This window comes from Cavia porcellus, unplaced genomic scaffold, assembly GCF_034190915.1.
Source record: "Cavia porcellus strain 051 isolate PalLab524CR breed Dunkin Hartley unplaced genomic scaffold, mCavPor4.1 scaffold_8, whole genome shotgun sequence".
In the NCBI taxonomy this organism is placed as follows: Eukaryota; Metazoa; Chordata; class Mammalia; order Rodentia; family Caviidae; genus Cavia; species Cavia porcellus.
Window position 1 is genome coordinate 3,867,796 of NW_026947491.1, and position 24,624 is coordinate 3,892,419.

Here is a 24,624-nt window from a genome sequence, read left to right on the forward strand (position 1 = left end):
ATGATCTCCGCTTGCTGTCTCCCACTCCTCCTCACTCCCTTCCCTCCTCACCCGCTCACTAAGCACAGTGTGGTGACCTCCCCTTGGACTCTACCCCGCCCCACTGTAACCGTCCCCTCTGTCCTCTTCCATTCCACATAGAAAGCCAAAGACAAATTTCTCTCAAGCTCCAGTTCCCCGTTTTTCATATCCTAAAGCAATGAGCTCTTGGGCTTTTTTAATTGAGCCAGGGTCTTGTCATGTAGTTCAATCTGGCCTTGAACCCTCTATGTAGTCACTTGGTTTTTACACACGGTTAAAACTAAGCTCATTTCCACCCCCAAAATGAATCCATCATTTACACTGGTGGTACTGCCATGCTCTCAGCTTCAAATCCTTTGGCGCAAAAATGGATCCACTGCCAGGCATAATGGCACATGTCCGAAATTCCAGCACTTGGGAGGCTGAGGCGAGAGGATTGCTGTGAGCTCAAGGCCAGCCTGCACTACATACCAGGATCCTAACTCAAAAAAAACAAAACAAAACAAAAAAACTAGGCTCATTAATCTCTCTTTCAGGGTATCCTCAGAAGTATCTTCCACAGTGTAAACTTTGGTAAGGACTGACAAGACACAAGTACAACTATGAGCCTGAGAAAGTGTGAAACACAAGGAGAACACACACCTGAACTCCATCTTCCTCTACCCAGAAGAAACCCTGGTCAGGACCCCTCGATCCTTCTCCCCCTTGGGACTGCAAATGAAAACCATTTTCAAAGGTGTTCATGCTTCGCTAGTATGCGATCCCCAGTACCACCACCACCGCAGGCCACCACAGGCAGAGCACAATAGCAGATTCCATGCCGCCTTCTCCTTCAGAAACCCCTGCCCATGCATCTCTTCTGAAAGCACTTACTGCATGTATTCTACCACATCACCTGCACTTCTCCCAAGCCTTGTATGCTCATTCACTCCAGTCTTTGAAGGAAAACAGAGTGTAACTCAACAGCGGAAGAGTTGTTGCTGCATAACCACACACACCTGGGCGATCACGGCTTCTCGGGTCCCGTAGTATTTGTAGAAGAGGTGGTCGGTCTGAATATACAGCTGACAAGTATTTCTTTCAGCTAAAGTCGTACGTTTTTTCCTCAGGAGTTCTGGACCATTAGGAGCATGCTCTTCTCGAGGTTTCTACATATCAAAAAGACGGATTCTGGTGAGTATCGTGACTCACTTTATGATCTGATAGTCAAGCACACACACACTGGGCTGGGCGCATACACACACTGCACAGCTTCATACTGTGTGCTGTTACACAGTACCGGTTTTTCAATGCTGTTAGAAATGTCTCTCAGTAGAAGAGAAGCCACTGGGGCTGATGAAGGAGAGGAGCGTGAGAGATGCCCACAGGGCAAGAGAAGGGAGGAGCAAGTCCGGGGTGCACACAAGCACAACTGGGGCTGACAGTCCACACCCATTCCAAAGAACCACTAGTGCTGAGTCTGAAGGGTCCCACACAGAGAACTGACACCCGGGGAGACAGAAATGCTGCATACCCATGAAACTGTGTGCATGGACCCGGCTTTAGTGCTGTACCCCAAAATATATATACACTGCTTTTTTAATTTAAAAAAAATAATCCTTGTAAACATCACCGTTGGTTACATAACATTCTCTACACAGATGACTAAATATATTAAAGCTGGGGGCAGGTATTTGAAAGCCATAGTCCATCTGGAGGGAATGTCCCCCTTAATTTTGGGTTTTCCTTTCGATGATTTCCAGGTTTCTGTCATTAGTTTATAAATGGCTAAAATATTGAGACGCACTTCAAATGCACACGTATGTGTTACAGTCCACAATTACATTACTCTGTACAAAAAGGAGTTCTCTGTAAACCCAGCTATTGTCAAACTTGTGAAAGCAAAATTTTCCACTCGAGAAAAAAAAAATGTGGATATTTTACAATTTGTAAAGTTTTAAATTAAAAAGTCAGTCTTGAACCCCCTGCCATCCACCTGTCTTAGCCTCCCTTGTGCTCAGATTATAAGAGTGCGCCTCCACATATAACTTAAAAAGTCAGCCTTAAAGTCGGGTATAGTGGTGTGGGCCTGGACTCCTCCTCCAAAAAATGTCTCTCTTTAATGAGAAGCAGAGAAATTAACATACAAGTGGTCAAGTCTGGCATCCAGTGGTTCCCGTATTCCACACCTTTTCTGAGACTGTTTTGTTCTTTACAGTACTGGGGATTGAACCCAGAGCCACTGCACTGAGCTACATTCTTATCCCTTTTAAAATGTTTTCTAAAATATGTTTTCCTTTTCTTAAAATTCTAAGACATGACCTCACTGAGTTGTCCAGTTGAGGCTCAAACTTATAGCCCTTCCCAGGTGGGTTTCATTTTAGTCTATTTTAGAAGTAGACCGAACTCTCTCAACATGTGGTTTTTCTATTTCTCCTTTTGGCTTTCCCAACTTTTGCTTTTTGTACTTTGGCATTATAAAGTAACAGACAAAGCCAGGCTGCCTTTCCACGGTGGAGAACTGAACTTCTTACTTGCACAGAAGCTCGGCCTGGCAGCTTCAATCCCACGTTCTGCTTGCTATCACACAGTTCCCACGGGAGTCAGCAGATTTTGTTGTCTTTACCCTTTACTTCCAACCCTTCTAGATCCTTCTATATTAGGCACAGTTTCTATAGACAGATGTTGGTTTTTGTTAAATCCAGTCTAACGATATTTACATTTCAATTGGCATATTTAATTCAATTACTTTTAATTCTTGACAACTTAAATCATAGTTTTATTATTTGTTCTACATTACACTTTCCTTTTTAAATTTCTTCTGTTTGTATTATTCCATTCTTTCCCCTTTATTAACTTTTTTTTTTTTAAGATAGATTCAGTTTTTTTGGTACCAAGGATTGAACTTACGAGCTCGTGCTTGCCAAGTACAGACTTAATGCTGCTGAGCTAAATCCTGGGCCCTAAAATAGATTCTAGATCTACATCCAGATACCTACTGACCAGGCTGGTCTAGAACTCATGAGGCTCAAGCAATCCTTCTACCTCAGCCTCCAGAACAGCTGGGTCTACAGGTACGTACCACCAGCCCAGTTTCCTTATTAGCCTTTTAGTTATTTATTTGCTAACACTTTTAGAAATTAACCTAGTGAAACAACGTAATTCTTACTTAACCAATGTCAAACATAACTCAGAACCTCTGCCTGTTCATAGAAAACGCAATAACTTCAGGGCATCCACTCACTCATTCCATTTTCCTCCCTCCCAGTTCATCTCTCTCCATGCACATCACACTCTATGGGTGCAAACTCTGTAAACTGATACTCTCAATGCGCTGCAGCACACAGGCCAAATTCACTTAGGGTCACCTAGCCTGCGTGCTTCACACGACCCTGCATTAGCAAGCAGCCATCTGAGATGCATGTTTCTCACTGGTGAAAAGCCTCTGTGCGGGGTGCGCCTCCCCTCTGCCGAGCCCTCGCCCTGTGGGGTGTCCTCGTGAACACGCGCCACTGCTTTGGGGGTTTCCACAGCTGTCTTTAAGGTTTTGTCTTTGGACTTAGGGCTTTTGTGATAATGTACTACAGCGGAATTTTTTATGCATGTGTCCTGCCTACATACAGAGCTCATTAAATTTGTTGCTTGGTGTCCCTCTAACATAGTTTGAAAATTCCTGGATTTTGTCTGTCTTTATCTGACTCTCCATTTTTTCTGAGCCAAATATATAATGTTAGACTTCCTCACACTATCTACATCTCTTATGCTCACCTCTGTATTTGCCATCGTTTTGTTTCTAAGTAATCTCTGTGCTATTGTCTTCTGATATACTACGCAGATCTACATCCATTACTTTTGGGGGGGAGGGATCGAACTCAGGGAATTGAACTCAGGACCTTGCACTTGCCAGGCAGGAGCTAATGCCACTGAGGTATATCCCCAGCCCCAAATTCTAGATTTCTGCTGTTAATTTTGCAATTCTAAAATTACACTGGGTTCTTTTGTTACTTATCAGCCTTCCGCTACATTTTGGTTTCAGCTCCTTCTGTTTTCCCATCATGCCTCTGGCTCGTCCACTGACTGGTCACTTGAGCTGAGTACCAGGCACTGCACTGGCCCTCTGCACGTATGGGCCAGTCTGCATCAATGGACTCAACCAGCAACCAATACAGTTTTTTTTTAAAGCCAGCTCTGTGCTAAACATGCACAGATGTTTTCCTCAACACCATTTCCTAAGCTACATGTAACAACTGCACCAGGTATTGTATACACACTGGAGATAATTGACAGCATAGGGAAGACCTCTGCATGTTACACGCAAATACGCTGCCGCTTCAGAGATGGGATTTGACCATCTGGGGCTCTGGTGTCCCCAAGAAACCCTAAGTACACTCCAGAGATGCTGTCTTTCTCCCTTCGCTCTAGAAGCTAGGCCTGGTACAACTCGTAATTGGAACCACCCACCCGATGTAGCCAGGACTGAGGATGACATGTGTGACTTTTTGTTTGGTAGCAAAGGGACTGAACACTCAGGGGCTTTCCATGGAGCTACATCCCCAGCCTTTTTAAAAATTTTTGAGACAAGGTCTCACTAAATTGCCAAACTGTCTAAGGAGGGCTCAAACTTGAAATCCCCCTGTCGTAACCTCCTGGGTATTACAGGAGTGGGCACCACATCTGGCTGAAACCTGAATCCCTGTGAGGAAGGTCAGACACCTTCTGAATCCCCTTTCCTCTGAGCAGCAGCCCTTCCAGCCTCAAGGCAGAGCTGCCCTGTAGGCCCTGATGGTTTCTGTCCCCTCATTGCCACGTGTGTGGCCAGTGCTGCCAGCCTACACCTCAGCCATCCCCAGGGCTGTGCACACCAGGGAGGGAGCTGGCGCCAGGCAGGTTTTCCACCACATATCACGCCCGGCACTACTGCACGGCTCCAGCCTCCTCACCTCCCCAGGGCCATCAAGGCGATGTGTGCGTACACACTCCTGCCTGCAGACACATGCACAGTCATGAACACACGGGAACAGCATTTTCAAACATTTGGATTTTGAGACTAAGTTGGTCTTTATGAGTTGCTCTCCAACCAAACACATTTCTATTTTTTAAACACAATTCTTTTAATCTTATGCATTTTGAGGATTTCTCAAAATTCTTTTAATCTTATGCATTGAGTATTTCTCAAAATTTGTATCATGTGCACTTTACAGTGCTTCCAAATGTTCACATCAGTCTTTTTGTCAAAGATTGTTTTATTCAGCTGGGCGGGGTGGCACATCCCTGTAACTCCAGCACTCAGTTTGAGGCAGGAAAATTGCCCAGAGTTCCAGGTCAGCCTGAACTAAAAGTGAGACTCTGCCTCAAAACAACGAAAAAAAAGTGTCTTATTCCAGATGATTTTCTATCTCAATATGCAAAATATTTTTATTGTCTAATCTCTGTAAAGTGTTTTCCCAAATACTTTATCTACTCTCCTGGTTTTGGTTTTTCATTTTTGCACTGGTGGGGATGGAAACCAAGCCCTATGCATTGAGCTACATCCCAGCTGTGTTTTGCATTTTGAGATGAAACAAGCAGCTTCCCGGGACCCTGGGCTGGGCTCTGGCCTGCTTCCCTCCAGCCTCGCCTCCGGTCCCAGCTTTATCTCAGCTGCAGGTGCAGGCATGTGCCACCACAACTGGCTGCTTTATCATTTTTTTTAAAAACTGAGACAAGAGAGTTTGGTGCATATTCTGACAAGAAGTCAGTTGTCTGACAGATGTGTTGTAAATATTTCCTCAGCCTGCGGCTTGTTTTCACATTTCCTTAACCGTATATTTTGAGATGAAGTTTTTAATCCTGATGAAGTCTAGTCCGTATATTTTTTTGGTAGGGTAGTTTTGTGTCCTAAGAAATTATCTGTTTGTAAGTCATAAAAATTTCTTCCGTATAGTTTTAGCATATAAATCTACTATAATGTTTAGTCAACTTTCCCTTTTACTTAAATTTTCCCTTTTTAATTTTTTTCTTTTAATACTTTGAGTCAATTTTTATAGCAGGTATATAGGGGACACTTTCTTCCTCCACAGGGATTTTCAATTGTTCTAATATTGCATCATAAAGACTATCCTTTCCTTCTTTAAATTACCTTGAGACCTCTGGGAAACCCAAGTAAGCGGTTCTGCCCCACTCATCTATACACATTTACTCTTAGGTCAGGAAGATGCTGTCCTGATTCCTACTGACTTGTTCTTCAGCTTCAGCCTCCTGCCTCATCCTCCTCTCAGCTGCAACCTCTAAGCCTTAACAATCCAAGCAGTGAAAAATCCTCTGGCCTTGTTTGTTTTGCGGGGTTTTCCCCCTTTCTTGAAAACTATTTTGGCTAGTCCAGGTCTTTTACATATCAGTATAATTTTCAGAACCGTTTTTTAACTACTAGATAAATCATTACTAGGATTAATAACTGATTCACTACTACATGTTGTGTCAACTGTAGGTTTTTATTATTGTTTTTAATTTTGTTTTGGGTTTTTTCAGCTATAGAGTTTTTATAGAAAGTTTTAACAACCTAAAGAGGTTTTCTTCTATTTTTAGTTTACCACACGCTGGTGCTGAAACTTGAAAAATGCTTTGTTCACAGTCTTCTGATGTAATTAACAGGGTTTTCCTGCTAACTTGCACTCTCTTGTTGAGTAGCTAGATTACAGGTGTCTACTGCTGCCCACGTGGACCTTATGTTTTTACTGCTTTAATCATCTCAGTTCTTAATCAGTATTTAGTCCATTTATATTTATTGTAATCATTGATATGGTTAGATTTAAACTTACTACCTTGGTATTTCTCTTCTATTTGTCCTATCCACGCTGTGCCATTTTGTGTCTTTTTTCCTACCTTATTTTGGATTAAATGCATATTTTTAAGTATATCTAATTTCCTTTGTTGATTTGTTAACTGTCTACTCCACCTCTATGTTTTTCACTGGTTGCTCAAGAGGAGGGAAATTCTTATAAACATTTTCTTAAAAGTTTTTATTAGGACATATTTGCAGTACTTAATGACTGCATTCTCTGTGGGAACTGGCGCATGTACATAGCACATCTTAAATCTTTTATCAGCCTCTTCTTCTTCCCTCCAGCTCTCCCTCCCTCCTTCTCTTGGTCAACAGTTCCGTCAGTGACCAGACATGATGGAATGCCTATAATCCTAGCACTCTGGGAGGCAGAGGCAGGAGGACTGCATGTTTGAGCCCAGTCTGGGCAACTTAGTAAGACCCTGTCTAAACCATCTTTTAAAATAAAAAGAGCAGGGAATGTATGTCAGTGTGAAGGTCCTTGGTTCAATCCCACCACAAAAGGTCTGATAGAAAATCTTGAGGCTTTAAGGCAACATAGTCCCTGCCACTATCCAATTCACTCTCACAGCTCCAAATCAGCCTGATTAAGGAACCAACAAGTGAATGTGGCTGTGTCCAGCAGGGCTGCACTTAACCATGACACAGGCCTTTGAACACACAGCAATCCTCCTGCTTCAGCCTCCCGAATGCTAGGATTACAGGCATGAGCCACCATGTCCAGTCAGGAATTCTTTTTTACACTTATTTTCACTATATTTCAGATAGTCTGCTGCTAGTATAAAGGCAACTTACTTCTGTACATTAGTGCTATATTCAGCTGCTCAGCTCAGACCCTCCCAACCCAGCTCGACCACCTGAGTGCCACTCCCGCAGCCCACATTACTAATCCCTTTAGTATAAGCCAGCATCACTTCAGCTGAACAACTGCAGCAACGTAAGTTTCTGGGACCCTGGTTAAAGATGCTTTACCTCCCTTTCTACAACTCTAGTCTTTCCTTCTGGTTAGAGAATTCTTTCCATCTCTTCAGGACTAATCTAACTCCTCTTCATTCTTTGAGCTTCTGATTGTTGCCTCAAATACTTCCAAGGCTAGTTAGCTGTTTTTCTGCTCTGTAGAATACTATCCTGTGTGTAACCTTTCCCATCTCTTACTACCCTGAGCTGTTTCTCTTTACCTCCGACTGAACTATGTTGCCTGGGAACAAGTCTTCACTTCTACCTCCACATACTGCCAGAACTCCTACATTATCTATGACATTTGGTGGATCAATACTGTACATACTGCACTCATTTAATGAATGTGTGAGTAAACTCTCATATGATGTTTGCAGTCAACCTGAAATAGAACTGCATGCACCACTTTGTAGACCAAGAAACAGATCTGAATTCAAGATCATGCATGGCTCAAGAAACATTCCACTCTACCACATTCAGAAAGACTATCCAAAATATGGTGATGTTTATCATGAAGAAAAAATGTTTCAACAACTGTAACCTGCCACCTATAATTAAAGAGGAAAAAAGAAAAAGAAAGAAAATTAAATAAAATGGCTAAAAAAATCCTCAAAATCAAAAACTTACTTTTAAAAATCACAAGCACTGAAATTTTTATCAGGGTAAACAACCATTCCTGTTTGTCTAGAGACTTTCAGTGTTAAAACAGATGGATGGTCAGGTGTGTTGGTGCACACCTGTAATCCCAGCTCTGGGAGGTTGAGGCAGGAAGGTCACAAGTTCAAGGCCAGCCTGGGCTACACTGTGACCAAGGCCAGTCTGTACTACGTAGTGAGACCTTGTCTCAAAACACAAGACTAACAAAAGTACAGGTGAACATCAAGGCAAACCAAAGCAAGTTGGTAACTTTAATTTTAATACATATACTTACAGTTATATAAAATACAAAATTCAATTTTAAAAGATCTATGATGAAGCAGATTCGGCAGAGTAGCCTGTGGATGTATAATGTTTTCTGGGTCTCACACACTCACTACTCCAACCTCAGCGCCACTTCTTTCTACTGACAAGTTACCCAGACACGTGAGTGCCTTACCACAGTGGCACAAGCCTTCCAGCAACTCTAGAAGCCACATTCTTCGCTGCACTGACCCATGCCCACATCCCCTCCCGGGATGAAGCGTGCACTCCCCGTGGAGCCTTACCTGCGCAGCTTCTTCCACCCCAGTCATCTGGTACCGCTTCATCCTTTCGAAGACCGAGTGATCCGCGCAGCCGCCCTGCGGCCCATACTTGTGGGGGTAGTCTGGGGTACAAAGAGGAGTCCTGGTTAGGCGCCGCCTGCACGTCACCTGTTACTTCACCCCTGATAGTCAACCGTCCATATCATGAAAGCCACGCGTGTGCGCCGGTGCCGGGGAGAAAGACGCACTACTCTTCCTAAGTTTTTAAAATGTGGCTGCTTCCTCCACCAATACAGCTCACCACTCTCTAGCTATCCGTCCCACGGGTGATTTGTGCATTCTGGAACAGGACAATAATGGTTTTTCATTCGGATGTTCCCAGCCTTCCCCACCTTGGCTACATGGAACATCGCAAGTGTCCAGCATAGCTCGTTCTGTAATTTAGACCTTTTCCTTCAAACGCATGATCCGCGCACAAAGCCCCCTCGCCCTCTAATATATCACAGCCAGAATTCATTCTATGACCACAACTGGCCTCAATGAGAAGTGGGCTAGAAGTGTACGTGTTCGATGGTATGGTAAAAGTGGACTGTTTACCATGAAGTGGACTTACGTTTATTCATGTGCAATCCCTATGAATTCCATAAAAATTAATAACTTGTATTGTGTATTTCCATTGCAACTGAACAGTGATTAATCTATCCTTAATTAGTTCCATTTCTAACTGTTGAATGTAGCTGTCATTTAAATGCTTACTTTAAGCCAGGCTGGTGGTGCATGCCTTTAAACCCAGTGCTCCAGGAGGCTGAGGTAGGACGATCATAGATTCCAGGCCGGCCTGCAGCCATTTAGCAACTAAGTGAGTGTAAGGTCCAAATCGGACCTGACTCCCAGCCCCCAGCCTGCTGGACAGCAGGGGCACTAACTCAGCACCAAGGCTGTTATCGGTGAGCACAGGACATTGTGAAGGAGATGACAAAAGACCAAGAAGTGCGCAGGCCCCAGGACATCTGGAGCCACCCAGAAATTTATACCAGACATTTCAAGAACTTCATCCAATGAGCTGCAAGATGGCCAGAGAACTCTGGCCACAGATGTTCACTAAAATCCTCCCGCCTAACACCCCCTGCCTTCTTCCAATCCCTACAAAAGTGGGACTGTTCCCTGCAGACAGTCTTTCTGCCTCATCTGCCTGCACCCAAGTATTACACCATATGCTTGCTGCTACCACAAATCTGTATCTGTTTGCTCTCCCTGGTTCCTTACAGTGAGACTCTGTTACAGTTTGTGTTTGGACCTCCCCTCAAAGCCTCATGTGACCATGGGTGCATGCACAGGGCTGTGTTGGTGTCCTGGGGTGTGGCCAGGCAGGCCTTTCAAAGGCAGCTGAGTCTAGCATTTGTGATTGGCTCACTGCTAGAATTGGGGGTGTGAGTGCTGCATGGGCCCTGGGGCTGGGAGCCAGCATACCATATAAGGGAAGGAAAGAGTCATGTCTGCCCTTTTGCTCCTGCTCCTGCCACAGCCAACATGTACAGTTACCCCTCAGCCATATCATTCTGCCTTGGTGCCAGTTGAGTATCGATTGAAACCTCAACAAAATGTGAGCTACATAAACTTTTCCTCCTTTAACTTTGGATGTCAGGCATTTTGTCCCAGTAATGAGAGAAAAGTAACCAACCTCTCTATCTCAAAATAAAACACAGAAAAAGGGATAGGGATGTAGGTCAGATGAAGGCACTGTGTTCAATCCCCAGTCCACAAAGTCTATTCCACTTGTACAAAGTTCTACATCTTTTTAATTAAATTCTTCCTTATTTCGTAAATGTATTTTCCAGTAACCACACCAGCAAACAAGTCCAGTCTGGGGTCCACCATCATGCACAGGCTGCCACCAGACCAGGAACAGCCAGACACAAGGTCCTTACAGTGCGTGGGCTGGCAAACAAGAAGTACCAACACCCCACCCCCACCCTAAGTAACAGGCTTATCTGGAGAAACACAGGCTGTGATAATAGCTATCAGGTGAAATGCAATTGGACACCTGTGGTGCTTTGGTGTTTCAGGAACATTGCAGGTCTAAGGCCAGTGGTCTGATCATGGATTCAGAGGACAGCAGTATGCAGGGTGGCATCTGGGGGGATCTCCTTCTGAGGGTTACAGCCATTGTTGATTCCCTATGGTCTTGTTTTGAAGTCCTATATTGTTTCCATTGTTTTGTTGGGTTGGGTTTTATTCTCTTTTGTTTATTTTGATTATGTCAAAACCCGATGGCAGGAGTACCTATTTCAAAAATAGCAAGATATATTATGATAGCAATTTTGGATTTGCTAGAGGCTGGTCGAGTCGTTTAGTGCATTCATTGTTTTGTTTCTGTTTCTATTCTGTTCTGTTTAATTTTTACTATGTGTGAATTTATTTGCACATAGTTTGATGTTATTTTGAAGACATCAAAAGGCATTATAGTTAGTAACTATTGTGATTTTGTAATGTTTTGAAATCCTGTATATTTTATACTGTTCTGTTTCAATCAGTTTTATTCTGTTGTATCCTCTTTAAAATAAATAAAATTTTTAAAATGAAAAAAAAGAATTCAGATGTGTTCTGTACATGCACCAACTCTCCCTGATGAAAGCAATTATTAGTACTGCAACATGTACTAATAACAATATAAATTTAGCAGGGTGTGGTGGCACATGCCTGTAATCCCAGGAACAAGAAGATACCAGTGAGTTCAAGGCCAGCCTGAGATGCATAGTGAGATCCTGTCTCAAAATTAAAAAGAATAAAAATTAAAAAAAAAAAAAAAAACAATGTATGTAATTTGAAAAAAAAAAACCTTCAAGAACAGGACGAGAGGAATCTATCAGAAAATAAAGACACTAAAAAAGATGTAATAAATGCATTTAGACAACTAGAGAAACTTTGTAGATTTTATGTGATTTTATAGATATTATTGAATTAATACTTCTAGGGCTGAAATTATTATGACTATTTGGGAAAACACACACTGGATGAGATCTATATATTTTCAAAAATTTTGCAATGAAATCTCATAATGTCTGTAACTTCCAAAAATGGTTCCATAAAAAGGTATATGGGAGATAGGTACAAAATGCTAAAACCTGGCAAATCTAGTAGGAAGATACATGTGCTCACTGCACAATTATTCTTTTTTTTTTTTTGTAGGTTCAAATTTTTCAAATCAGTTTAGATCTAAAGGATTGTAATAGGTGAGAAACAAGTTCAAATCGTTCTGAAACAGAAAACTAACACTACTACAGTGCTGGTAAGAAAAACCTGATGTTTCACCGGTTGGCATTGGCAAAGTGAAAACATGTACCGTCCAATACAGCTTTACTAAGGTTCAACCAGAAGGCTTGGAAGTTTCTCAGTACAGCGTGCCAAGATTTTCAGTTCTCATCTTTTTTTGGTAGATCTGTGTGGATCCGCTATACTTCTTGTAACCTTATTGGTTCACCACACTTTTGTCCCACCTCACACCCACCTTGTGACTTCCCACTGGATCAGGTCACTTACGACTATACTTCTAAATTTATTAGTTGATTATAGTTTTGTTCTACTTTGAACCCACCTCACCTCATGGCTTTGTTCAATAAAACACCCTTGAGAAGCAGGGTTGGCAAGCTACCCACTACTTTCCAAGAGCTCCAAGCTATGTTTCAAAAAATTTTGCCCTGTCTTCATTCATCTCCAGTGTTCCTAGAATGCGGCCCTCCATTGTAGAGAACAGAGAGTCCTCATTTTGGGCATCTAGCAGGCCGGAGTTACACTACTTCCCTGTTATTACCTGGAGGCCCATACAGCATCCCTATACGATATGTCCCATATCACTGTTACTGACTCACGCTAAGTCTCAGCAAACACGGCACCAAAGGCTCTTGAAATGCCTGCACTCATGTATATCAACATAGAAAACACATGAGATCATCTCATATTTTCAAATTTTTAATTTTTATTCCAGTATGATAAGCAAGTAAATTATAATTCAATTCGTATGCTGTGTTCTTTTTCCTTTATGACTCAATGTATGGTGCCTTTAGATTTTCTGGAAGATAGTCAACATTTAAAGTAGAAAGAATAGGCTAATTTAAGTTCAATGGAAACAACATATATGTAACATCTGATGGAATTAATAGAAGTGACCTGGACACGCTCCTTCAGAGAGCTGTAAGTACTTTTCCCTTATCATGCCAGGTCTGAATCACCTCCATGTCCCTGGCCCCACAGGGTGGCCTCTCTCCCAGGGACACAGCAGAGGTGATCCTCCTCCCGATGAAATGACGACTGCACCTGGAACTGCAAAGGAAAGCCCTTGAAGCCAGTTTTCACAGGAAACATCTCAGGGTCCCTGTAAGTGTACACAAGGCAGGGCGGGGCAGGAATAATCTGTCTGCCAAAACACAGCACTGAGAGTGCAGCTCAATGCAGAGGCCGTGGTAGAGACCCCGTGGAAACCTAGAATGAGTCTTGTGCTGGGGATGGAGTGTGGGAGGGGAATCTGGGGACTGAGCCCCGACATCACACTGAGCTACAGTCGAAGCTGACCTCAAACTCCTATTTCTCCTGCCTCTGGCGCCCTAGCAGCTGCAGTAGAGGTCACAGCCGTGCACCTCCACACCCAGCCCCTCCGTTACATGAAACACTCACAGGTACACACCCAGATTCCCAGCATTTGGGATCACTTCATCTCAACATTCAGCACCCTACTGTGCAGCCACCACCATTTCCTCAGGAGAGCCCTGAATCCCAGTCCTCCTGTTGCACCAAGACCCTGCGCTAATCAGCGCTGCCTACTGAAAAGGTTTTGGCCTAGACAGGACACTGTAGCCGGTAAAGCCAAGGAGCTCTATCTCCCCCACCCCTAGGAATCTACCTCTGGCACCAAACTAGTGCCAATGGGCTACCTGTGCATCCCTAATGCCCCCTCAGGCACCACCCCTAACCTAAGCTACATATAGGCCCCCCACTCCACGAGTTCCACGGAGAGATTGCTGACCCCGGGGTGGAGATGCCACGCCCCAGGGGTTCGGGGGTGTCTCTCCCTGCATTCTCAAAATAAAGATCATTTATATGTCATACTTCTTATCTTTTCAGCCGCCCCCGGTCCCCCACAGTTCTATCACCTACCATGAGCTCCCTTCCACCACCAGATAGCCTGTACCTCCTTGCCTCGATACAACCCCACCCTCACTACTGCACGGCATCCCCCTTCCACCCCACAGCCCTCCCCACTCTCCACTAAACCTTAGTTAAATGCACCTCTAGCTTCCTTCCTGAAGTTGAACTGGGCTGGAGAAAAACTAAGTCAAGACCCAGCAGGTAAAGCCTTAGTATCCCCCATCCACTCTTCTCCCCTACTCCTGGTTAGCTTCAGGCAGTCCTCTCTCTCCACTAAGCAGGACTGCAGACAGCTAAATTAGTTAGCAATAGCCAGTTAAGCAGGCCTGGGCCCTCAGCACATAAGACAATTGTGGCCAGAGGCAGGTGCCCTGAAAGCCAGGCTTCAGGCAAGAGGGGAAGGACTAAACTCATCTATTTCCCTTAGTATGAACAGCAGTGCTGGATCAAAACTTCCCAGGACCATGGGACCATGTCTTCCAGGAAAGTCCTGATCCATCCATCCCATTGCTCCTGCTGCCTGACTTGCTTCCCATTTGATCCCCATGTAATCACTATTACCCAAGCCACTACACTTGTTATGCTCTTATTGGTTCACCACACTTTTGTCCCATCTCTCACCCACTTTGTGACTTCCCACTGGATCAGTATTACCTAACAATTATACTTGTAATTTTATTAGTTGACTGTACCTTTGTCCCACCTAGAACCCGTCTCACCTCAAGGCTTTACTCCATTAAACACTCCAGTGAAGTGGAATTGTTGGGAAACTCACTTTCCAGGCCCCTTTCTGTCACAGAAGCTTTCTTTCTCTCAATAAGTTCTTTTTACTCTTAACCTCTGCTGTTTCCTAGAATTCATTCCTTGATTTTAAAGAACACACAAACTCAGCATTTCGGACATCTAGCAGGTAGGGAGTTATACTAGTTCCCTTTGTTATCTGGAGGTCCATATAGCATCTCTGTACCATGGGTCCTCCATCAAAAGGACAGGCCAGAGTTGCACAGCAACATGAGACTACAAGGGGTCTCGCATTCAGTGGGGAAACTACAAATGCAGAGGCATTTTGGTGCTTTGTTCTGAGACAGGTCTCCTGTGGCCAGGCTGGCCTTGGGTTCACTATGTAGCCCAGGTTGGCCTAGAACTCCTAATAATTTTCCTGCCTCAGCCTCTCAAGTGCTAGGATTACAGGCATGCTTAAAGTCTTTTGTCAAAACGTTAAAACTTTCAACCACTGTAGAAGGGAATAAATTAAGTCTTCAGTACACTATCATTTAAAACAGCAATATCAAAATCAGTATTTCAAAAAAATCAGAATTTTCTTCGTATTTAATGTGTCATAAATTGAAGATACAAATTCCCTTTCAGAGCTTGACATTTACGGTGAAAAAAATATTTCTACAGCAACAAAACACTATACATGCTTCAAATTCTATCAGTACCAACCTCTCTCAATAGAGAAAAAAGTATAAAATTTTTCCCATATACTTCCAAAACTTCTTAAAGGAGTCCTTTTTCCTGGTTACCACATTGACTATAAAAATGGACAATGACATTTTCTCTCTAAAATTACTGACAATATAATCCTCATTTCTAGAAAAAGCCTTTGTTCAACTAATGAATAGGCCCTCATTGAGATGCAGAATCATAGGACGCAGTGTGGTTCCCCAGAAAAGGCCAAACAACATACTCTTTCACAAAGAATGAGTCACGGGTGCGGAATATTCAGCCTGTCCCAAACAAAGACTGGCTTTAGATCCCTTTAGATCCACCGCCTTTCTTCCAGTTCCTCTGCATGCAAACCTCTTGCTTTTGTTTTGCTGCAGGAAACAAACACAAATAATACACACATTGTGACACTACCTCCAGCAGGAAGTGGCCATAGCTCAGTCTCTGAGGGAACAGTGGCAGTCCCCAGGAAACATCACCTGAGTCTTCCCACTACCTCTTCCTCCCAACTACTCCCTGCAAGATACCCCGCCCTCCCTGCCACCTGCAGGGTGAGACACTGATCCAAGGCCAAGGCCTTGATCACAACATGGCAAAGGGCTCGCAAGCTCCCCAGTAACAGAACAGGAATCAGACCTCTGACCAGTTAGTCCAACTTTATCACATTTACCTGACTTTAGACAGAATGACTCGGTGGTGGGCAGTGCATACAAACTGCTTTTTTGCTCCCACATTTGCAAGGGAGTCTCTGCTAGGAGAACTGTCCTTTATTCCAAGTTACCAACAACACTGACAGTGACGGCAGAAGGAAGAGGGAGCCCTCGAATTTGGAGACCGGATAGATAGGCTGGAGGACTCTTTAAACTCCAGGGGATGGAGTGGACCAGCCAGCTCTGTAACGCCCAGCCCGCAGCTTCTGGGACAGAAGTACTGGCGCTGGCAGCCAAGGAGTCTGGGCTTCAGGTCAACAGGAGAAACCCTGCTTCATTATTGCAACCAGTTCCTGGTGGGATCCGCAGGACGCAGTGCAAGAGGCAGAATCTGCGCCGCACTCATCTCCGCATCCTCAGTGTCTTCTCACCCTGCTGGGCACTCACATGGTCAGGAAGCCTGTACCAGTCTGTAGGGGCTCCCAGAGGCTGCTGGGTCGGGGCTTGGAGCCCAACCTGTGACATCACTAGGAGGTGGTGGAACCTTTTCAGTGGTGGGGTCTAGCAGAGGAGACAAAGCATTGGGGTACTCCCCTAAAGGGAGTGCTGGGACCCTGCACCTTCCCCAACTAGCAGGAGCTGAGGCAGCTGGTGCCTGCCCTGCTATGCAGTCAGAGCAGGCTTGAGCTGGGAATCAGGCTCGGGCTTGGGCCCCAGCTCAGAGTGGCACAGCCAAGGGCCTCCCAAAGCGTGGGCCACCTCCCTCAGCCCTTCGGTGTGACCCTTTGGGCTTCAGCGACTCTTTTCAACATTCAGACTCTCTGTGACTGAGAACTCGCCCTCCAGATATTTTTTTAAAGTCTACATCTTTGCTACACTTTCATTAACTGATAAATATGTGCTGAGTTTAATTTCAAGCCTCTTTTCCAAGGTCATCCATTAACCAGAGACACAGAATACGCTAGCACAAGCAACAACCCACTGGCTGTCACTCCTCTTGCAGGAAGCACGGCTGGGCCCCTTTAAACCTGCCAAGTGTGCACTGCACCCCAATCCTCTACAGACTGACCACCACAAAGGACACGTGCAGAAGAACGGCCTGTGCCCACACACCTGAAGTTCCTGTCTGTTCCTTTGTTTGTTCATCTTTGGCAGTGTCAGGGCTTGAACTGGTGAGTGCTGAGCTTCGCCCCAGCCCGTGGTAGCTTTTGTTTTTGTTTTTTTTTTGAAAAGAGGTCTTGCCCTGAGAGCACAGGCATGGGCCAGCATCACGGCCTTGAAGTTACTTTAACTGCATTAATTTATTCAAATATTAGGAGAAAATGAGAGGGCAAAAAACCTATTATTTACTAAACATCAGGGATACAAAGAGAGATGACACAGACCCTGTACCTTCAAGGAGCTTATAGTCTAACTAGAGGGTGAGACAGGCAAACAAATACTACAGTACGCTGTGTGTCGCTGTCACTCTGCAATCATCCACGATGGCTGAATTTAATTACGCATCCAGCCAACAACTGCTTCTTCTCAAAGGTCAAGCACCTGACCAGTGGGCTGCTGGATTCAGAGCGGAACAGGACAGAAAGGGTACCGGAAGCTGAGCAGTCGGGAAAGGCTTGGGAAATGATGCCTGAGGTGCGCTGCCAAGGAGACCTATAGGCTCAGGGCAAAGAACCGGCACACAAGCAGCACAGAGTAAAGCCCCAGCCAGGCACAGAAGCGCATACCGAAAACCCCAAGGGCTGACACAGGAGGGTCCTGCATTAAAGTCCAACCGAAACAACACAGTGAGACCCTCTCTCAAAAATTAAAAACAAAAAGAACATTTCTTCTGCTCACTTGCTTCTCCAAAGCTTGTCTTAAATTTCCAAAAGGCCTTTTCTTATTAAGAGTTCTGCCAACAAAGTCAGAGCTTATAATCCTTAAATTTATTCCATCCTCTTTACAAAGCTTACCTTCTCTTTAACCAACCAACAGCCAATTAGTTAATCTCATAAACACTATAGTTTTTCTAAAATAATATAAAGCCTGAAACAACTGGTAAGTCCCCAAACATGTAGCAGATTATGGCATCAATGTGATGCAATACTATAAATCAATAAAAAAGCATGAGCATGCATATATATATATATATATATATATATATATATATATATATATGACAAATGAATCTCAAAATAATTATACTGTTTCCAAAAAAATGCAAACCGGTTAGTACATGAGGAAATCAGGATGGGTGGAAAGAAGAGAAAGATTATTCTGAGAAGGATGCTTTCAGAGCTGCTGAATCATGATGGTGTTAGCAGTTTCACTGATGTATACAAAAGCCAAAAGCTATCAAATTATATACTTTATACACGAGCAATTTATTGTATGTCTTTCCTCAATAAGGCTGTTAAAAAGTAATACCAACCAGATTGGTAGTAACCAGATAGAATATGTGACCCTTTCTTGAATTCTATATTTTCAAAAATTATGGGACGTTTCTGTGGAACAATTAGAAAAATACACTTACAGGCAGTACATTAAGGTACTAAGTCAATACTAAATTCCTAGGTATAAATTTATATAAACTTCCTAGAGCCATCTAGCAATATATAACAAAACTGAAATGCTAACTACCTCTAGGATGTAATCTCAAAACACCATACAAACATTGAAGAATTCACAGTCATGTTACCTGTAGCCATGCTTAACACTAAAAAAAGAGGGAACAATCTTTATGTCTATTTTAAATGTATTCACCAATAAAACAAATTAGAATGTGTGTAATCATTTAACAAGAAAATGACAGACTATATTTACTGATCTAAGATATATTATAAATTGCTTAAAATGGTATATAAAATGGTACATAAGATCTGAAGGACTAGACACAAAAAATGGGCGGAAGAGACTACATAATTCACTAGAAGAATGTATATTTCAAGTCACATTTAAGTGTACATCTGTAATCCCAGCATGTGAGATGCTGAGACAGGAGCATCACTTAGTCTGAAGCCACCCAGGGCTATGCAGTGAGCTCAGTGCTAGCCTGGACTATGTAGCAAGGTTGCCTCAAAACAACAGCAAAGTATACTGTTAATCAGTAAGACCATTCTACCTTCACAGGAAAAGTAGCTTTGAACCATCAAATTTCAGATGCACTAAGCGATATTAGTGCTCAGGTCTATCATCTTTTTTTACATGACAAAAACTGTATCCGGAAAAAGTAAGTTACTTGCACGGTTACACAGACACTCATGTTAAATCAGGCTGCTGTGAACCTAAGTCCCTTTCATATGTGTGCCATGCTCCAGGTCTCTGGCACATCCCAATAGACTGCTCTCTACATGCCTGCAACCAACTTGCATGGACCGAATCCTGTACAGGGTAGGATGCCTTTAAATCCTGAGCCTATGGTTCTGCAGCTACCCACATCTTTGCATTCCTTCACTACTGCGCAAAAATAAATATACAATGTAAGACTGCTCATAGGTTATATAGGCCCCAAATTTATAAATTATGTTTTCATAATGAAGCAGATCTCACGATGCCTCTTTCGAAGCAGTTCTTTGTGGGGCAAGGGTCCTGGACCAGGGTCGTCAAGCTTTATTACAAGATAATTGTACAGACATCAGTCGCTGACCCGCACTTGTACTGAAGCTACAGCTTGTTCAGTTATGACACACCCCTGGAATCCCAGCCCTCAAGAGGCTGACACAGGAGGACTGCCAAGTCCAAGGCCTGAGCTTCACAGCAAGACCTTTCTCAAAAACTCAACAAACAGTGGCCTGGGGAATTAGCTCAGTGGCACAAGCACCTGCCTGGCAAGTGCAAGGTCATGAGTTTGATCTCTGGTACCAAAAAAACAAAAAACTAAACAAATATGAAAGACTGGATTTCACTCCAGTTAATCCCAGGACATGAACGGTCCTAAATAATACTTCTATCATTTATTACTCATAAAAGTTTTATCTAAAATATAAACTTGCTCCATTTTCCAGGAGTAATATAATTGCCCCTTTACCAAGTCAATAATAACAAAAAAGTTTTTATACTGAGCTTTCTCTTAATCTTTTTAAAAAATATTCACTGTAATTGTGTGTAATGTCATCAAATCCCTCCACTTTCTGTGACCTTTAAACCACTCAGCACTGAAACACAGCTCAGTGCTAGAAAACATGCAAACCTCGGTATGTCCAGAGTACCTTATTAACTCAAGGCACCAACGCTGCATTCCATAAACACATGCCTTCTTTTTCTACCATAAATTTTTCCTTAAGCGTAAGAGTAGCTTATACACTCACTGTGCATCTCAGTACTTTGCCTGAGGGATACAGGAAGCAATCTTTGTGTTTACCTGTTGGGAACAGCTGAGCTGGTGATCATTCACACATGTGGAGCAGACAGTGCCCAAAATCGGATACCCTCTAGGGCACAGAGCACCTAAGAAATGTCCTGAGGGCATGGGGTATTGGAGGGAAGCAGGTGCTCCAGCCCACGAGCACAGGGGAGAACAGGGGCTAGTTAAGAAATGAGCTAGTTAAGCAAAGGGACATGGTTTAAGTGTCTAAATCCTCACCTTGTGGTGGTTGAGTAGTCTCTTCCGCCCAACCAGACGCAGGGTTCTACCTGACCTGGCTCTCTGTCTCTATCTTCTTCATCTTCTTTTATGCCCCCACCCAGGAACTTAGCAAGCTCTCGAGGACACTGAGATATGATGTCCAGATAGGGACCGGGTAAGAACTAGCAGGTGAAGGGAAACCATCTCAATGAGTGCACACAGTGAGGAAGAAGTACATGGATGGCGAATTCATCAGCTATTAAACCTGAGGTAAGAGAGAGGAGTGGGGAGAGACAGGGCAAGAGAGAGAGGAAAGCTGACCAGAGAGAGAAACCGGTTCACTCGAGCTATAGAGAAAAAAAAATGAGTCCACTAGGGCCAGAGGGGAAGCAGATACATTGAGTTTAGCAAATTTTAAACATGGGGCAAAGAGTTCTCGAAGAACATGTATATAGAAGTGATATGTATAGAAATGTTTGTTGTATTTTTGATTTCTGCATTTTTGTGTATTTTCTCTAGAAAGTGTTTTTCTGGCCAGACAACCACAAAGGAATTGGCTCAGAGCACTGCTTTAAAGGTTCTTATCAGGAAAGAAATGGTGGAGCAGCCTCCCCCACCCCACCACCGTAGACAATAATCTAATTTTGTTCAATTAGATGGGGAAAGAGGGGTGGCAGCCAGAAACGAGCTTTCCAAGCCAGAGCAATGTCTTATAGTGTATTCTGATTTACAGTGTCTGATAAATTTAGGTGAGCCACAAGCAAAGATTTCTGCCTTTTCAGCTCAGAAGTTTTGTTGTACCACAGGGAGAAAATTTTTCCCAGGGAATAGATATTTTTTCTCTCTCACACACAATTAGCTTTAAAAGAAGTCATTGGTTATATTGCATGCCTGTAATCCCCGCACTTGAGAAACTGAGGCAGGAGGCCAGCCATGGCTACACAGTAAGAGCTTGTCTCAAAAAGAAATAAAATATCTTTTCTCATAGTCTCAACTTCTCTGATTTTTATGCCTGTTATTTAGGATTCTTTAAAAATGGAGAGTGAACCCAGGGCCTTTACACTGCCCTTAATCCCCATATTCCCCCTTCTTACATTTTGAGACAGCATCTCACCACATTGTTGAACTGCCCAAACTTGGCTCAAACTTACATCCTCCTGTCCACTTCCAAGAGTGCTGGGATATATGGGTATGTACCACCAACAACCAGCCACACCGCTACATTTTCATAATTGTTTCAAATGCTATCACCACACTGAAATAAATTCAGTACTTCAGGATCAGTGCTAAGCACATAAATTAAATGACGCAGTACAGAGGTGAACACCCTGTATACCTCAAGATTCTGAAGGCTTGAGACATTTTAATAATCTCAAACCACTCTGCTGAAGTAATTACCAACTGAGCACTTTGGGCCTCAGCCTCCCCAACTGGCTTCCCTAGCCTGTCACCCCCAACAGGCCAGGGGTGTCCCCATGCTCCACGCTGGATACTATAGCTGGGACACTCCAAAGTCAATTCAGAGTCTCACATTTAGGAGTGACCATCAACCTGATGCTATCAGATAGGCACAATTCAACTCCTCCATCTGTTCCTCCTTCCTGCTCACAGTGACAGAGCTGCAAGCCTGACTGTGATGAAATTCACCTACCTCGACAACTTCAAAGCCACAACAGGGAATTAACTGATTCTTCAAAGGTATTAGAAGCAGTAACAAAAAAAAAAAAAAGAAGCAATATCCTGAAAGAAGAGACTTTTCTACATGAATGAATCTTCCGTGTTGAAATGGTAAAATGGTAAAAAGTTTAATTGTTAAGTAGAATAAATTAGACACCTTCCCATTGAAGCTCAAGAGAAAGGAGAGACTAGGAGAGCTGCGGCTGAAGGTGGGGCCAGATTCCAGCTCTCAGGCGACAGGAAAAGATACTTCATCTGCAATAAAAGTACCAAATCCAAGTGTACTCTGCAGCTCTGCATGTTTGATTAAGATATTTTAAATCCAGAGGTTAAGGAGCTCTACAGAAATATGGCATAAAAAAGCGGCTCAGAGCATTGCCTCCTGGGCAGGCAGCACATGGAAGGGCGCACACTGCTGGCTGAGCCCAGGACAGCAGTCCGGTCCGGTCTGGTCGGTCCACTGAACCGGACTGGGCTGCCTCGCTTCCCTCACGTTAGAGGGGAGGACCAGGCACAGCGGGTGAAGGGCAGTCCTGCCGCGCCAACCTGGGAGCGCTTCCTTGGCTAGGAGATGGTGCTTTCCACTACTGCAGTTCCCAAGGATTCACCTTTGCAACTTCATGCAGCCCCTAACCGGGTCTGCAAAGCTCGGGCAGCGCTGTGAAATATTTTTGCCAGATAGCACCCGCGATTTCCGGCCACACACAGTGGGAAGGGACATGGCTGCTGGGACGCAGCAGCAGCCTCGCAGAGGTGCACAGGTCACAAACCGGTACTTCGGGACAAAAACGAGCTCCGGTAATCAAGTAAATCATTAAAAAAAAAAATAGTCATTAAAGGGCACCCTTGATCCTGTAATTGCTTGTAAAATAAAATGCTCGTGCCAGTGAAAGCGCGCATTTGGCCTCGCACAGCAGTAGTTACAAAGCTATGATTTTAGGAGACAGACTTCGGTACAGGACAATGAGAGCCACAGGTATTTCCCTGTGAGGGCAGCAAGGAGCGCGTGAGTGAGAACAGGACCACGCTGAGCGCAGTCTCCTGAGCTGCCGCCTCACACACAAGTACACAGGCTCGGTGTGCCTGCAGTTAGCTACGCGGGGCTTCACACAGCTACTGAGCTACGCGAGGAACCGAGGTGAGGAGAGGCTGAACGCACACTGGACCCAGCACGGCATACTTCTTCCCGTACCTTCCCCGGAGGAACCCGCTGACCGCTGACAAGGACCACACAGCCAGTGAGAAGCAAGTCATCCGACCCCGGCCTCTGCGAGGGCACAGGCGAACCCCAGCTGGAAGGACAGAAAGTACTGCTGCTGTTTGGTCTGAGGTGCGAGCTAAACGGTTACTATGTGTTTTGTTTTGATTTTTGAGACAAGGTTTCAGTACTCAGCTCAGGCTGGACTTCAATTCACTGAGTCCAGGCTGGGCTCCAACTGGCAGCGATCCTCCTGCCTCTGAGTCCCCAGACCAGGACTTAGAAGTGTGCACCACACGCCCAATATACATTTTTAAAGTTGAAAAAATGTTATGTCCTGTGAGTTCAAGGCCAGCTTGAACTACATAGTGAAATTCTGTCCCAAAGATTAAAAAAAAAATTGAGAGCCCATGAAGTCTTACTGGAGAACAGCTATGCTCATTCTCCGTGTTTCCCTGGCTCTTCTACTGTCACAGGCAGAATTAAGGACCCACAGCAGGTGCCCAGGCGCCAGCGCTGACTGGCCTCATTATGTGTCCCTTCAGAGCAGCCAGCCAGGCTGCTATCCAGCCTGGAACCCAGCGACAACTTAGAAACTGAAAGGTTAAAACTGATGTTTTCTCCTACAAGGGTTAACCAGACAGACTCTCAGATAATTTTTCAAAAGTGAATGTAATGCTGAGCCCAGCACAATACATCTTTCATCTCAGCTACTCAGGAGGCTGAGGCAGAAAGATCACTACTACGTGGGCAACCCAGCAAAACCTCCTCTCAGATAAACAAAAGTGACCGCCTAAATTTGCACACATTACAAACTCTGTTCAAAGCAGTTCCTTCCTGTATTATATATCTCCACTTAGCAAGAATTACAAAATCATTCCAAACATTACTTCTTTAACTTTTAATACCACTAATATTTAATAATAAAAAGTGTAAAAAGAACAGAAAACTAAGTTTATATCCAATGTAAATAAGCACTTTTGAGGGAAAAAGAAATCCTG

At 43.9% G+C, this 24,624-nt stretch overlaps 1 protein-coding gene across 5 annotated transcripts in view; it reads right to left on the minus strand.

Moving 5' to 3' along the window:
• The window catches only part of Adam10 (ADAM metallopeptidase domain 10), a 120,295-nt gene that overhangs the window by 39,010 nt on the left and 56,661 nt on the right, over positions 1 to 24,624 (minus strand). For all 5 annotated transcript variants that reach the window (XM_063254092.1, XM_063254090.1, XM_063254091.1 and 2 more), the window contains 2 exons: positions 8,983 to 9,083; positions 1,020 to 1,169 (listed from right to left, as the gene is read on the minus strand). In XM_063254092.1, the coding sequence (XP_063110162.1) occupies positions 1,020 to 1,169; positions 8,983 to 9,083 (251 nt within the window). The remainder of the gene's footprint in view (positions 1 to 1,019; positions 1,170 to 8,982; positions 9,084 to 24,624) is intronic.